The sequence below is a fragment of the Coptis chinensis genome, chromosome 8 (genome assembly GCF_015680905.1).
Source record: "Coptis chinensis isolate HL-2020 chromosome 8, ASM1568090v1, whole genome shotgun sequence".
NCBI classification, from domain to species: Eukaryota; Viridiplantae; Streptophyta; class Magnoliopsida; order Ranunculales; family Ranunculaceae; genus Coptis; species Coptis chinensis.
In genome coordinates this window covers 50,279,246-50,296,021 of record NC_141463.1, presented here as the reverse complement: position 1 = coordinate 50,296,021, position 16,776 = coordinate 50,279,246, and the positions used below count along the sequence as shown (strand labels likewise).

At 38.3% G+C, this 16,776-nt stretch overlaps 1 protein-coding gene and 2 non-coding genes across 3 annotated transcripts; all 3 read right to left on the bottom strand.

The window, feature by feature from the left end:
• Positions 1–10,448: 10,448 nt before the first annotated feature.
• Positions 10,449–13,176, bottom strand: LOC147481822 (uncharacterized). The gene is made up of 7 exons (XM_086579079.1): positions 13,134–13,176; positions 13,001–13,045; positions 12,859–12,906; positions 12,566–12,744; positions 10,900–11,196; positions 10,725–10,820; positions 10,449–10,610 (listed from the first exon to the last, which is right to left on the bottom strand). The coding sequence occupies exons 1-7, from the start codon at positions 13,174–13,176 to the stop codon at positions 10,449–10,451; spliced, it is 870 nt and encodes a 289-aa protein (XP_086435205.1).
• Positions 11,532–11,660, bottom strand: LOC147481824 (small nucleolar RNA snoR74). The gene has a single exon (XR_015207061.1). It is a non-coding gene; the product is annotated as a small nucleolar RNA snoR74 (small nucleolar RNA).
• LOC147481823 (small nucleolar RNA snoR74) lies at positions 11,917–12,050 on the bottom strand. Its single transcript, XR_015207063.1, has one exon. It is a non-coding gene; the product is annotated as a small nucleolar RNA snoR74 (small nucleolar RNA).
• Positions 13,177–16,776: the final 3,600 nt, after the last annotated feature.

Below are 16,776 nucleotides of genomic sequence, written 5' to 3'. Positions count from 1 at the left end.
CAAGAAAACCAAGCTATGCGTGAGCAAACCACTTCCAACACCAACAACATGACTCCATACACAGTTGAGAACAACGCAGTCACAGCCCTTACCACCACCACCAATCAACGACTAGAGGACTTCGCCCAAAGATTGGAGAAGTCGAGCAAAAAGGCCAACGCAGCCCAGATCGTACAAAAGATGCTCCAATCGTACAAGGCATCACCATTCACCACTGAAATCAGGGACAAGCAACCTCCCTCAGAGTCCATCCAACCAAAGTTCTCATTGTACGACGGTAGCTCGTGTCCAAACCATCACATAGCTCGCTTCAGCCAGATCCTTGCGTTCTACAATGCTCCAGACTATGACTACCTAAAATGCAAGCTCTTCCCAGCCAGTTTGAAGGACAACACATTAGATTGGTTCTACGCTCTCACTCCTAATTCAATCAACAACTTCGACAAGCTGGCCGAAACATTTGCAACAGAGTTTGTCCACAACAGAAAGAAACAAGCCGACCTATACTTGTTGTTCCAGCTAAAGCAAGCACACAGCGAGACCATCTGCACCTTCCTAGGGCGTTTCAAGAAGGAACTCATATCAATGGAGTCAAGCCTCAAGGACAGCTTCGCAACTTCTGATTCACTAACGCCCTCCTAGATGACTCCGATCTAGTGGGGTCTCTTATGCGCAACAAGTCAGAACAGCTAGACGACCTGTACCACAGAGTCGACAAGTACATGAAGTACGAAGAATGGATGGCCCAGCACAAGGGCAAAGAAGTCCTCGCAGTAAGCGACAAGTGATGACCTAAAGAAAGCCATCAGTACTCAGGTAATAACAACAAGGGCAACAACCCCCACAAGCCTTCATACACCAAAAGAGAATTCTCCAACTTCTCCAGGACGCCAAGTCATATCCTGAAGAAGATATATATAACACTTTACTTCAAGCCAAATATCAACAAAGTGATAGCAATATCAGGACGTCCATACTGCCACTTCCACAAACTCCACCACTATGACATCGACAAATGTTGGAGTCTTAAGCACTACCTCCAAGACTTAGTCGAAGAGGGAAAGCTGAAAGAATTCCTGCCAAAAAACGACCTAAGGCATAAGCTGAATTCCAACCGTAATAGAAGCAAGAGCCATGACTGACCTGCTCGCAGAAGGAGTAAAAGCATAATGACCCGATGATCTAAATCTCCAAGTCGATCGAGGCACAACAAGAGATAACACTCCTCCGATCACGACGAGAAAAAAGCCATCCACATGATTACAGACACCTCCAACAATGAGACATCAGGTCGTTAAAAGCGCAGACGTGTAGGAGCACTGCAAGAAATCTACCACCTCTCCCACAAAGCAGAAGTGATCACTCCTACCAGCTAGCAATTTACGACCTCCATATCATTTACCGATGAAGATCTCGACAAGGTATGCCTACCCCACAATGATGTCCTGGTAGTGCACGTCAAAATCAACGGGTGGACAATCAAAAGGGTCCTAATCGATCTAGGCAGCTCCTGCGACATCCTCTTCTACCAAACATACAAAGATATGCACCTGCCAGACTTGGTGATGATAGAGTCAAATGCACCACTCTATGGATTCAACGGAGACCGCACAGATGCCATTGGAGACGTCATCCTACCAGTCTCTATTGGAGAAAAAAGTGGACATGGTCAAGACTTCAACACACTTCAGTGTGATTGATGTCAAGTCGTCCTACACTGCCATCTTAGGACGTAGGTGGATCCACATGATCCAAGCAGTTCCATCCACCTTACACCAAGTCCTGCAGTTCCCCAGATCCCAATGCATCATGGAGCTCAAGAGCAACCAACTAGAAGCTCATCGATGTAACCAAGTCAGCGCAACAACCACGACCAAAACTCAGGTCGTCCAATATAAAGACGTCCTAAAGCTACAAGATCCTCAAGCATCCAGCCCTCAAGCACCAGCAACAAACAAGCTCAAGGAGAAACAAACATAAATCGAACCTGGAGAAAAAGTCAATTTGGACACAAATGATGACCCAAAATTTGTTTATGTAAGGGTTGATTTAGACCCCAAGATCAAGGAGCAACTTGTCAAATTTCTATATCTCAATAAAGATGTTTTTGCTTGGTCGTATATCGATATGCCAGGAATCAACCCTCAGGTTGTTTGCCACAAATTAAATGTAGATCCAAATGTAAGGCTTATCAAACAACGACCTAGGAAATTTGCACTCAAATTTCAAAAAGCCATTAATGAAGAGATAGAAAAGCTCAAAAATGTTAGATTCATCAGAGAAGTCGAGTACCTGACCTGGCTAGCAAACATCGTAGCCGTTCCTAAGAAAAACGGCCAGGTACGACTCTGCATAGACTTCACCAACGTCAACAAGCATTGCCCAAAGAATAGCTTCCCCCTACTAAGGATTTGCATTCTAGTAGATCAAACTTGCGGACATGAACTTCTATCATTTATGGACGCATACAACGGGTACAATCAGATACCATTGGCAGAGGAAGACCAGGAAAAGACATCCTTCATAATCAAACAAGGAACGTTCTGCTACAACGTCCTACCAGTTGGATTGAAAACCGCCGGTACGACCTACTAAAGACTTGTCACAAAGATGTTCAAAGACTTGCTGGGCCACATTATGGAAATCTACATAGACAACATGGTAGTCAAAAATGAAAAAGCTGACGATCACATTTCTCACCTGCAAAAGGCCTTTGAAAGATTGCACCAAAACAAAATGAAGCTCAACCCAACAAAATGCATATTTATAGTAGCCTCAGGAAAATTCTTAGGATACCTCGTTTCACAAAGACGCATTGAAGCAAACCCAAAACAAATACGAGCTTTCTTAGAGATGTCAGAGCCAACTTCCGAGCAACAAATTCATAAGCAATCTAGCATGGTTTCAGCCTTCAACAAGTTCATCTAACGTGCATCTGACAAGTGCAGACCGTTCCTGCAAATACTCAAGAAAGACGCAATATTCACATGGACAAGCGAATGCCACAAAGCCTTCAACGACCTGAAGGCTTACCTATCAACTCCGCCCGTCTTGTCCAAACCAAATGAAGGAGAAACACTGGGGCTATACCTTACAACTACCAACTTTGCCATCAGCTCGGTCCTCTTTCGCGAAAGCAAGGGAATTGAAAAGACAATCTACTTCACCAACAAGATATTCGCAGATGTAGAAAAGCATTACTCTGCAATAGAGAAAACAATGTTGTCTTTATTGTACTCTCCTCGAAAGTTCCGACCTTACTTTCAGGCTCACAACATCAAGGTCATAACAGATGTACCCATCAAGCAGGTATTGAATTCTAACAACAAAACAGCCCGCATGGCCAAATGGGTTGAAGAACTTGGAGAGCATCACATCGAATTTGTTCCCAGAACGTCTCGCAAAGGTCAGGTCATTACTGACTTCCTGGCTGACTTCCCCGTCGAAGATGTCAACTGGAAACCCGAGCCTATCACTTCACTCCATTAACCAACCACCCCATACACATGGCACCTCTACGTAGTTGGAGCGTTCAACAACAGCGGTAGTGGATTGGGGCTATGTTAACTTCACCAGAAAGAACACAACTACAAAAGTCAATCAAGATCGATTTCGCAACATCCAACAACAAAGCGGAATATGAAGCGTTAATCACAGACCTCCGCATGGCACAAAAACTACAAGTCCAAAAACTCAAAGCTTATAGTGACTCACAACTAATCGTCAAGCAGATCACCAAATAGTATGTCACAAATGGAGCAAACCTAGCCAAGTACGCTCAGGTTGTCAATGACATCATCAGCTCGTTCAAAACATTCTCCTTATAACACATTCCTCAGGAGGATAACAGACATACAGACAGCCTGACTTTTTTAGCCTCGAAAACACAAAAGGCATGTCCCAGCATAGTCTGCATTAACATTCTGGAGAAGCCCACCTACCAACAAGAAAGTGTCAACAGCCTCACGGACTTCAAGCCCTCATCCAAAGAAGAGATCACTCAATCATGGATAGGCTAATTCCTGAAATTTATTTTACATGGCGAGCTCCCAGCACAGGCAAAGAACGTTCGAGCTATACAATTTCGAGCTCCCAGATACACCGTGATCAACGGAAGATTGTTCTGTAGATCCGCAAGAGGACCCCATCTAAAGTGCATAACTCCACGTGAAGGCCAACTCATCTTTGACGAAATTCACAAAAGCGAATGTGGTAACCATGTAGGAGCAAGATCTCTGGCACATAAAGCAATCTCCCAAGGGTATTATTGGCCAGACATGCACATCGAGGCAAAGACGTATGTTCTCAAATGCCACCAATGTCAAACATTTGCCACAACCATCTCAGTCCAGCACGGGAGTTGATCAACATAGCCAGTTCATGGCCTTTTCATATGTGGGGGCTAGACATCATGGGACCATTCATCCCACAAAAGAAAACATAGCTCAAATACATCCTAGTAGCCACAGATTACTTCACCAAATGGGTCGAAGCAATCCCACTAGTTCAAGTCAAAGAAATCCACGTCATCAACTTTATATGGACCAATATCATCACAAGATTTGATTTATCTCGCACCCTCATCATGGACAACGGAACCCAATTTGCTGGCACACAAGTAAAGACATTCCTACAAAAATAGCACATCATTCAAGCATTTTCTACACCTAGATATGCACAAAGTAATAGCCAAGCAAAGTTCACAAACAAATCCATCAAAGAAAATTTCCAAAAGAAGTTGAAGAGCAAGAAAAGCCAATGGCCAGAGTAACTCGAGAATATTTTATGGGCATACAGAACAACAGCTAGAGCCAGTACAAATGAGTCGCCTTTCATACTTTGCTTCGGAACAGAAGCAATCATACCATCAGAACTCATAATCACAACCACACGATCATATATCATCGAATCATGAGAAAATGACAACATTTTAACCAAAGAAGTCGATCTCCTAGAAGAGCGAAGGGAAATAGTTGCAATATCCCTAGCTCGGTACCACCAAACAATCCAACAATCTTACAACAAGATGGTCGTCCCAAGATCTTTCCAAGCATGTGACCTAGTCCTCAAAAGAACCTTAGCACTAACTAAACTTGACCCAACTTGGGAAGGACCATACATAGTTCACAAAGTCATTGGAAATAGAGCTTACTATATCAAAACTCAGCTCGGTGATGTGCTTCCCTAACCTTGGAATACAGCTCTACTCAAGCGTTTTTACCAATAATATGTCTCAAGGTGTATCATCCAATTGAATAAAATTTCATCAGCATTTCACGTATATATGTTATCTTTGTATTACATGAGTATCATGCATCTTGCACGTGTTGCCCGATCTGGGGTATCAAAATAGCCGACCTAGTACCAATGCCGAGGTTGAGCACAACTTAACTATAATTACCACGCAGTGGTTAATTATCAGTCAAATTCAATCTACGGTCCCCCAAAAGGACCACAATCAACTTAACACCAACGTCAGGGTTAAGCATGATTCAACTGTAATTGCCACGCAAAGGCCAATTATCAGTCAAATATAGTCCCAGGGACCCCCAAAAGGACCCCAAGTCAACTTAAAGTCTTTGAATAAGTTAAGTTTGACTCAACTATAGTTACCACTCAAAGGTTAATTATCGATCAAAATCAATAAGAGGTTCCCCCAAAAGGAACGACTCAATCAATACACACACCTAAGGACACGAGGAAACCTAGGTGCCAACTTCGCACATCCCTCAAGTCGTACACAAACACTTACGACCTAACAAAGCATCAAACGACCTACAAGCATCTACTACTATGCAGCACAGGTCATCAAATAACAAATCAAGAAACAATGGAAGCAGTCATATTCATACAAAATTCAAAGACAATCTCAATTCAAAACAAGTAAGTAATTTAAATATTTTTTACTTCTTACAAATTTGGTTAGATGCTAAAGGCCCCTAGGTTATCCTGAGAAAACGACCTCAGCATCCCCAACAAAAATAAAAGTGTAAGTGTCAATAGCAAAATAAAATATTGTTCAAACACTTTATCCATCAGCAAAATTACAAAGAAAGAGCACAATCAATTGATGCAAGAAAGATTCTCCACATTCAAGGGGTCCAGTTGGCGGCCATATTCACCAACAGGGCCACTAGCCAGATCACCACTGGCATTCAACACTTTTGTGGTAGCATCTTCAGTGGACTGAGTAGCAGGAACAGCACCCAGGTCAGCTGGTAGATCAAATTGTCTACTAGCATATGCAACAGTACTTTCCACAGTGACTATTATAGCCCCACTTTCAACAGATCTCTTTAGGGTTTTGTACTTACGTTCTAGTTCCATGTAGTCATCTACTAGAACGTAGACATCTCCACCCTCTACTAAATTGACCAGGTCGTTATATTCAGCTTGAGCCCGTTCAGCAACGTCCTACGCCCATTTGCTCTCAGCAACCCAATGTTGAACCTCCACTATAACACCTCTATTTTTATTAATGTCCAAAATTAATTATTTCACAAAATTTAATATATTATTGACTATGTCTTAAGTTGACTATTAAATTTAAGTAAACATGTATGTTTGACTTTTTGAAAAAAAAAAAAAAAAAGAGGGAAAATAGTTTGTTTAGTTTGAAAATGGTTTAATAGAAAAGTTTTTAAGTTTTAAAATAATGTGTAGAGATTTTATTAATAAGGAAACATGGAGAGAAAATTTTCGTAATTTATGGGAGAAAATATAGAAAGACTTTGATGAGGAAGAAAATGTCTATAATTTGTGGAGAGAGAAAAGTTTTTATCTGAAAAGAATGTGTAGAGAATTTGTAAATATGGAAATGTCTTGAGTTTGTTTTAGATCTAAAAGAAATAAGAAGAAAACAAAAGAGAGAAAGAAAAACAAAAGAAGATTAAAAAGAATAAAAGAAAAGAATGAATAAATGAAGTATTTCTATTGCTTGGTGATATGGATTTTGTTAGGAATATACAACTTAATTGTATTTACTCTTTACCAATTACCAAACTATACAAACCTTTTGTCTTGTATGTGTCTTGTACTTCTTAGTTAAATCCGAGCCTAGTGTAGATACATTATGTCCTTAAGACAAATTTTCCCCCTCACGGTGTTTGAAGATTGATGGGAAACTCTCTCCCAAGATAGAATGGATTTCCTTCTATAGAAAGCTAGCACTTCAATTCTATAGAATCAGCAAACACAACATAATATTTGACTAAAAACAGAGGAAGAAGAGAAAGATCATAACTCTGTGTGATCTAGTGTGTCTTTTTCTCCAAATTCATCCACTATTTATAGGTGAGTGGTGCCTCTTCGAAACAACATAGTGACTATTGAGAAAAAGTAAGCAACTCTTTGAAAAGTCACATATTTCGAAAAGACACACCATTTCGACATAAAGCACTGTTTCAAACCAGTGCCTATTTTGAAAGGTCACACCTTTTCGGCATGATGCACTGTTTCAAACCAGTGCACATTTCGAAAGGTCACACATTTCTAGTATAATGCACTGTTTCGAACCAGTGCACCCTTTCGAAATGATTTTCTCATTTTACGTATTATTTCAAGATAAACCTATTTCATCTCAAGTGGGGTAACTTGGGAGACAAATTACTCATTCATATCTCAATGAATTCACTACACCATATCTGTTGAAAAAAGACACTTTTGGATGTCGTTTTTCTAAAAAAAATACACTTTTGGGTGTCGTAAGGTGACCCGTTTTTTTTTTTGCAGTCTTTTTTTTTCTACAACACTTGACAAGTGTCTTTTTTTTTCATTTATTTTTTAAAAAAGTGAATCGGGCCAAAAATGCCCCTACAGTTCAGTAGCATTAATAACATCAAGTAATAAAATGATACTTGTGCCTTTTGAAGTGTGCAGTAATAGACAAAGCCCAGTCCTCATCCATCATCAAATGGCTAATAGAAACAATTTTATAGCCTACTCGGCGTCTCCACTTTAATAGCAACAGATTAATATAAAGGTTCCCATTAAGAAGTTACTCGGCTCCTACTAACAAACCATCGCACTTTCTTTTAGTACTTTTACAACCCACTAACACTACCATCGATTCTCATAACATATTCAAGTTGAGGATATTCCAAACTTTATCCAAACTTTAGCAAGGGTAAACGAGATTCCCGGTTTAGCAAAAGCTTTCACACATGCTAGCTTGACAGTTATAGAAGTTTTTGAAGAGGACACCATGTTGATAAGCACCTCCAAAAGATATATGCAAAATCCACGACAACTCGTAAAAGCAAATCCAGTGAAAATTGATGCTTTTACGATATACATCAAATAGATTAAGAAAAGTTCTTAGTCAATATTGTGCAAATGATCAAGGACTTGTCAAATACTTCTAATAACCATAATGAATTTCAGCTCAACTAAAAGTAGATTACTCTAATGCAGATACCATTGATGAATACATAAGAGTAGAATCAACAAATTCGAATGAAATAGCGCACCAAGATGTATTTTCAAGATCATGCATCTTGTAATTTACTTATATTTGAAACAAAATATGCAAACTCGCTTTTTTTTTTACTTTACGACATATTTTATTCTACTGTTTCGTGTTAACGTCTGCTACTCTAAAAGCCATAAATCTCTTGCATGAGATAGTAACAATACCTCCAAAACATGGCACGATCCTAAACTTGACAAGACCATGTGGCGATTTCAAAGATTGTCTTTTGCAAAATCAGACCAACAACCAAGGAAGCATAAAGTAATTGCTCTGGATTCAACATCTCCTCTATCGAAAACTATCTTCACTCTTTTAAGAAGTTGTTCATAATTTGCAATCCTCTCCTTAGCCAGAAGACCTACATATTTCTTACGTTGCCTTGTCTCTAAAAGAAAAGGTTTTAGGATACATAGCCGGGATGTGTTTGTCTCCGGACTTAAATGCATCCGCAAGACGAAGAAGAACCGCGATTTGCAAACAAACCGTCCTCCCCGAATGAGACCATAAATGTTCGATATTCTCATAACACTACCATCGATTCTCGGATAAATATCCAAACTTTATCAAACCCCAAGTCTTAAAACTAAAAAATCTCACTGCCCAAACTCTAATTTCTTGAAAAAAACTAAGTTCCCACAACTGCACCTTTGTTTAGTACCAAATGTGAGGTATTTGTTAGTAGAATTGATACATTGTCTACGAAGATCTACACGACACGCGATATCGGTCGTGTAATAGCCAATTATTGGCGACCCGGTGATAAGTTAGTATTAGGGACTTAGGATAGAATGGGTGCATGAACTTATAAATTTTCTTATATAACGGACATGCCATTCACTCATTCTAACGGATGAATTTGAAATGACGTTACTTACTTCAATAAAGGCGGCAAAAGTAGCACTTTCGGACCGATCAAGACATCATGATCCCTCCTTTGGCAAATATTCCAACTTCCAATTATATTGAAGTGTTGGACCATGCCACAGCAGGAAAAAGTGCTAACTTTATAGCTCAAACAAAGATCGAGGATTATTTCTTGTTGTCCTTTTCATCCGATTGCTTCTACTTTATATTTCGGGTTGCTTACTCGGGCACTTTCGGCAGTCATTACATCCACTGAAATTAAATGAACTTGTGGATGAAAAATCGTTACTCCTTAAGTCCTTAGTTAACTTCGTAAAAGTTCTCGGCCAGTCCATTGTCGATCGCATTTTATTTTTCATTCGGTTTCAACACAAATACGAATTTATAACCAAACCCTGCAGGTATGGTTATTCCATATCTTGTCACACTTATCCTAAAATCAGCACTTTTCTAAAGACAAGTCATACTCACACACAAGAAATAAAGCCAAGTCATACACACACAAACACAAGAAGTAAAGACAAGAAGTAAAGAAATGATAACACAGACAAATAGAATACCGTACCTAAAGAAAACGAGTAAAATCCTTTGGCCATTTGACTGCTGTAGGAAGGTGTAGCTCCCCAAATGTTCTTTTGGATCCAAATAAGCACTCAGTGCGGTCAATGACAAGGCATACACGGACGTTGTAAAAGTCCATTGGGGTATCCAGAGTTGCATCAAGAATGATATTTGCCCTTGTTGCCCTTCCCTTGGCAACAACTTCTCGATGCATGTTAATCAATTCACATAATTCCATCCCTCTAGAAGAATCACCATGTGATTGTGAGCATGTTGGATCCTTCACCTACAAGCAATAAGTTAACAAAGACAAAACCACGATTTAGTTATCTCATAAATTAGCTTAAGCCCCTAGGCACAATGTCTCACATTCAAATCATACATTTTGACGTCACCGATGAATCTGCAACGATCCTTCTATGTGATTGCCGACCGCCACTTCTTCTCTTGTCTCTAGCAAGATCTTGGTGAGGGTGACCATTTGTCGCTCCAAACTTCCAAACCGCTCTTCGAAAGCATTGAGTGTTGTTACTTTTGTTGGCAAAGCTGCTCTTTAGCAGAGCTGATGATGCAAAGGGCTGTCTTTGATATGCCAACACTCATACCCAAAGACTCGACCAAATTTATCGGGGCCACACACTTGAGCAACTGGATCATGGTCTAGGTCCAAGTTTACACTAGCAGGGTCATCCTCAATTATAGCCTTGATTCTTTCCTATCATGACAACATATTAGACATTTAATAAATTTTAGAAGCAGTATATAAAAGAGAATAGAAAATAGGCGGTGGTCAGATTCATCATTCATGAAAATAGGTAGTCAAACTCACCATCCTTTCTGGCGCAATAAAAGAGCCATCCTTGTGAGTATGGATAGCCATATATGAATCCGTTCTAGTCACTTTAACATTCGGATTTTTCGATTTCTACAAAACATTACCAACTCTGTTAGAAATAAATATGGTGTTACGAATAAAATTAACAATTGAAAAGGTAGATTAGTACCATATCATGGACTGTCCTTGCTGCTCCCCTTCTACCTGATGTATGTAAAGCCTTCACATCTTCTCTACCCACCTTGCCCTTTGTCCGCATGAGTTTTCTCAAAGGTTTAGATTCATTATCCACGAATTTTTCCCATTCTTCCAATTTCACTCGTGTTGGGCAGTTCCTTTTCCTATCGACGTCATTGTCATACTTGTCATAGTACTTCACGCGGAGACGATGCTTAAACTCCCTAAAGCTTTTGGCGACCTTCTTCAGATTTATCTTTTTGTATGCATCATCCACATTGTATTCTTTCTGTATAAGAATCTAATATTAATAAAAGACAATCCACAGTACATAATATTGAACAGAATATTTCACAATTGATAAAATGAGAATTTATATCAATTGCATTAGATCAGGTCTGCAACCAATTCAAATGAATGCTCAAACATAACCTAATATGGATATTTTAATCTCTTAAAGAGTTATTAACTGTTAGTTAATTATAAAATATGACTAACAATGAATATGGACGAGAGACCAGAGGCAGAGTTAGTACACAATCGCACCTGACCTTAAATATGTTTATAATTTCATAAAAAAGTATCAGTCATAAAAAAGTACACTCCAGACCCCAAGTAATAAGAAAATGTTCCATCATTTACTGAACCTTCAGCTAGTGATAATATGCAGAGGTTCACCCAAAAACAATGAAGTAGATTTCCCTGATGTTTACAAGAGATCCATTCTAAGAGGCAATGGAACCCTGCTTTTTTTTCTTCAGGTTCAAAAGCCAAATACCAAGGTTTTCAACATTGCAGTTCCAAACTAAAAATACCCAAAACTGGAAACTTATAAACATCCAAAGCAGATATAGCATGCATTTGGAAAACTACTTCACTTTCGACTACAATTATACACAACAGAGGATCACATTACTTGTCATGTTTAAATGTTCCATCATTTACTAATTCTTCTTCTACAAGTAATCATAGTCACACTAAAGTAAACTCTAATAACCAAGTCATGAGAAAATGTTCCATCATTTTCTTGAACCTTCGCTAGTATTATAATGCAATGAGGTTCACCTAAAAAACAATGAAGTAAATTTTCCGAAATTTACGAGAGACCCATTCTAAGAGACAAATGGAACACTTTGCTTTTTCTTTTGTCATAAAACTAAAAACAAATTCTAAACATGTAACCTATCCAAATTAGATATTCTTAAACCGGTATTTTCAAAGAATCCCGAGAAGGCAAAGTCAAATAATTCAAACACTCCTCTAAGACTAAAACTAAAAGCACTCAACTTTTGATATCTAGAAATGTCCAAGATAACCATTTATTGTTCACATATTATCTCCACTTTCTCTTTGTTATAGGCATACACAAACCAAAATTATTTAGTTATCTACAAGTTTCAAGAGCTTAAAATCAACATAACAACCGGTTCAAATTTAATTTTACCAGTCCATTTAGGTATTATACATAAACACATAGAGAAAGCTGCAATCTCATAATCGACAATGAAATCTTACGTTCAACACAATTGTATTTACGCTCATACATCAAGAATTGTATCCAAAGACTACACTAGATATCCGTGGTCTTTCAAGCCATGCATGACTCATACTAAAAAAAAGAGAGAAAGAACCATAATGGATAAGAGCATAAGACTAACCACGACGCTGCTCCAGATTATGTTTTTTGTTGGACTAGGCACATTTTTGAAACTCTCATAAGAGATAGGACAATGTGTCTTTGTTGTCCCACCAAGCAAACTAGAAAATCCTTCTGAACCGTCTCCAACAGGTTGTCCGTCAGAGTCAAATTCAACTTTCTTCTTTCCCTTGGAAGAGACTATAAAATAAAAATAAATAATAAAATTACTGAAAATGCAAAAATATGTCACGTGGGAATATATAAAAGAATAACTATCAACAAATAAAATTACTGAACAAATACTATATGTACCACAAGAACCTCCACCTCCAGAAACTTGGGAATCACTAGATGATGATCCTGGAATCAAGAAAAGTTATGATATCAGGTACAAGTGCAATACATTTAATAGATTATAATGTTTTTCTTATTTGTGTTGCAAGGAAATCCCTACCCCCAAGATGCTCAAAAAAATGGGATACTAAGGAAGGCCTCGAGTCTGCAAGTATAAAAGGACTAGAGAACTTAGTATTGAGTAAATAGAGTGCCTATAATTGCTAACCCTTCATTAGATTTAAACTTTGTACCTGAATCAGAAATATGTATGCCACCGTTGAGATCTCTAGCCATCACAAAATTTCCATTGATAACATTGTCTTCTTAGCCCTCTTTTCCGCTTTTACTTTGAGCTCTTAATAGGATAAAAGATAGACATAGGGCGAAACCATTAACAAACTAAAATTTTACGTTATGTAAAAGAAAGTACCTATGTGCTCTCTGTCTCAACATATCCGATCCTATGGATTTCAACAAATACACACTTAGCGTAAAACCCCAACACAATTTGGAAGAAAAGCACTATACTTGACCGCAAATAATGTCATACATGCAATCAGATTTAAGTATATCATCCATAACATACATGCAATCAGATTTAACTAAGAAGAACTTTATTAGTTAAGCCACACCCAACTTACCAGAACTCGTCAAGAATTATACATACACAAGCAGTGCCGAACATACGAACAGAAAACAATATTAACACCTAATACACTACCAATACAAAAGCATACAAAGGCCCCAGATACGCAATCCAAAACTTAGAATGCAAATTGTAGCGTATGGAACAAATATAAAGTAACAGACGCTTCAATAACACTGCCAAATGTTGCCTCAGACAAGCTGATATTAAAAACCAAATCAGCATGCGACAAATCAAGTCACTAAGATTTCAGACATAAGAAGTACATATCTGGAATTAGCAAATGCACATAAATATTTAGGTGAAAGTGTATTGTGAGTAGTTGGGTTTCTCATGGAAAACAAACAATAGAAATATAAAAACAATTACCCATTCAATAAATAAATAGTAAAAAAGAACCATTACAGCGGGTCCATGAACGGGATCAGTAGGCCAAGTACCTTAGTGAACATCAATAATTTATCTTCTAACACTAATGAACTCAAAAGTGTCTCGTTACAATCTTGACTCAAAAACTAAAGGGTTTTCATATGCATCCATGTCTCTAGTCATTCTCTTTGGAGCATGTAACACGACATTCCAACCACTCCTCGTTAGGTCTTTGCAAAAAAAACCGTGGATGCTTGTGAGGCAAGAATAAAAGGCTCATCTACAATCTTGAACTTCCTTTAAACTTGCTCAAATCCACGAATGTTAAATTAATATCCGGATCGTGTAACATCCATTCACTTTATCTTCCACACGAACCCAATCACAACAAAAAACAGTTATAGTGAAATCAAAGTAGTCGAAGTTCGAGAATTTGTCTAATGATCCCATAATAAGTAGTATCATCGACACGAGCTTCTTATCCTTTGCACTTGCACGAAAGTTAGTCATCGTGATTCATTTTAATTCCGAATTTCGAGTTGTCTTGTTAGTGTCCCATTCAAGAAGAGAAAACACATATCCATTGGCTTGGTATGTGTTATACAAAATGGTTTGGAAGTTGGGACCATCAGCAAGTCTCTTGATGGGAGAAACCTCTTCATTTTGTAGCTGTCAAAAAATCTACAAAAGCTAATATTATTCTGCAATAACTACATGATCCTACGTGTTACTCTAAATGATTACTAAGGTACTAAAACTATACTTGTTCCCTTAACCAAGGAATAAAACTCATTGGTGTTTCGGTGTTGCCTTTTCTCTTACGACTACTCGGTTTAAATCTTTGCAAGTATATTTGGTATTTCCTACAATGAAATGACATAAGAGACAAGTTAAATAGGTCTTTAGAGTTTCACATTCTCATATATAACATTATAAACATGACAAGAGTAGACTTACTTTTGCCATGGAATAGAAAGTTTTGAGCACTGCAACACCCATATAATGCACTTGTTCAGTATTGCACATTACTCAATCTATATCGCCTTTCTTATTGAGAGGTTTCTCATTTGTCAGGCTCTCTGTGTCATCCATGAATCTCTCTTTACCTCGCTTTGTAGCTTCCCTTTGAACCATCGGGCATATGCTCCATACAATACATTATTGATTCCTCGACAACGAACGCCAAAGAATACAACCTTCGGGATATGTTGGATTCTTTACATACCTCTTGTAGTCTCTCATCATCCTAGTACAAATTAACAACATATATTACTCATATCAAATAACAAAAATATAGATAGCTCACTCATAAAACTTACCGTTCAAAAACATACATCTATCGACACCAAACAGGTCCACAAAGTTCTACCTCTTCTGCCAAATGCACAACAAGGTGCATCATGATGACAAAGAATGAAGGAGGAAAATACTTCTCAAAAACGCACAACGCTTCAATCACTCTTTGTCTAGTAGCTGCAAGCTCATCGAGGTATATTTCTTTGGAGCAAAGGATGTTGAAAAATGTTGACAATTGTCGGATTGCTACTCGCAATTGCTTATGTTCTTTAAAGAAATGCATGAGTAATAACGGCAAAAGTTGTTGCATCATTACATGATAATCATGCGACTTCAAGCCTTTTAATTGAAAATCTTCCTTGCTCACCCGTTGCTTCCAATTGGAACTATATCCTATAGGTACCTTTAATGTGGCTAAGGTCTCAAAGAACAATTTTTTTTTCAGATTGGGATAAAGTAAAATCAGCCTTTAGTAGCAACAACTTATTTCCCACTTCTTTTGGCCGTGTTGCTTTATATTCATCTCCTTCAAGTCTAAGCGTGCTTGCAAACCATCCTTGCTCTTGTCCATTTCCAAAATTGTCACAATAAGGTTCTCGGCTACATTTTTCTCCACATGCATTACATCCACATTGTAAGGACTAAACAAGAACTGTTAATCACGAAAACACACAAATTACAATGATGTATAATGATGTACGACAAACCAAATTAAGAAATGGAAAATTAAGTTACCTCCCAATACGGCAAGTCAAAGAGTTTTGATCTTTTCGACCATGCAGTCACGCCCTCATCATCAACATTTTTTTTCCCTTTCTTTCGTGCTACCTTTCCATAAACCGTTTCAATACTTTCCACTCTGCTTTTTACCTCGGAACCACTCAATCTTCTTGGAGCTTCCCCATGTTCTTCCTTCCCATCAAATGGTCTTTTTTGTCGCCTAAAAGGATGATCCTCTGGAAGAAATCTCCTAGTGCCCATATATGCATTCTTATTCCCATGTTTTAACCTAATTGAATATGTCTTTTCGCCGCATGGAGGACAACCATAATTTCCACCAGTCTTACAACCCGATAACATGCCAAACGCAGGGAAATCATGTATGGCCCACAACAAAACTGCTTTCATAGTAAATGTGGTGTTACTATGAGAGTCGTGATGTTTTGGTGCCTGTGAGACCACAACTCATTCAACTTCGGAGATTAGGGGTTGCAAATAGACATCAATGTCTTTCCCTGGACTACTTTTCCCGTGTATCAACATGGACAACATAATAAACTATTTAACCATACAAAGAGATGGCGGGAGATTATATGGAACAATCATAACAGGCCAACATTTAATAAGAACTATTAGAATGAGAAAACGGATTAAATCCATCTGTCGCAAGTCCCAGACGGACATTGCGTGGCTCAGCAGAAAATTCTGGCCACTTTGCATCAACTGTGCTCCAATTGAGAGAGTCAACCGGATGTCTCACTCTATTTTCGTTAACCACGACCCTCGAATGCCATGCATGTTCTCCGCAATCCATGGAACACTAAAAAAAAATATATACATATATTTCATTAAAAACTGATTGA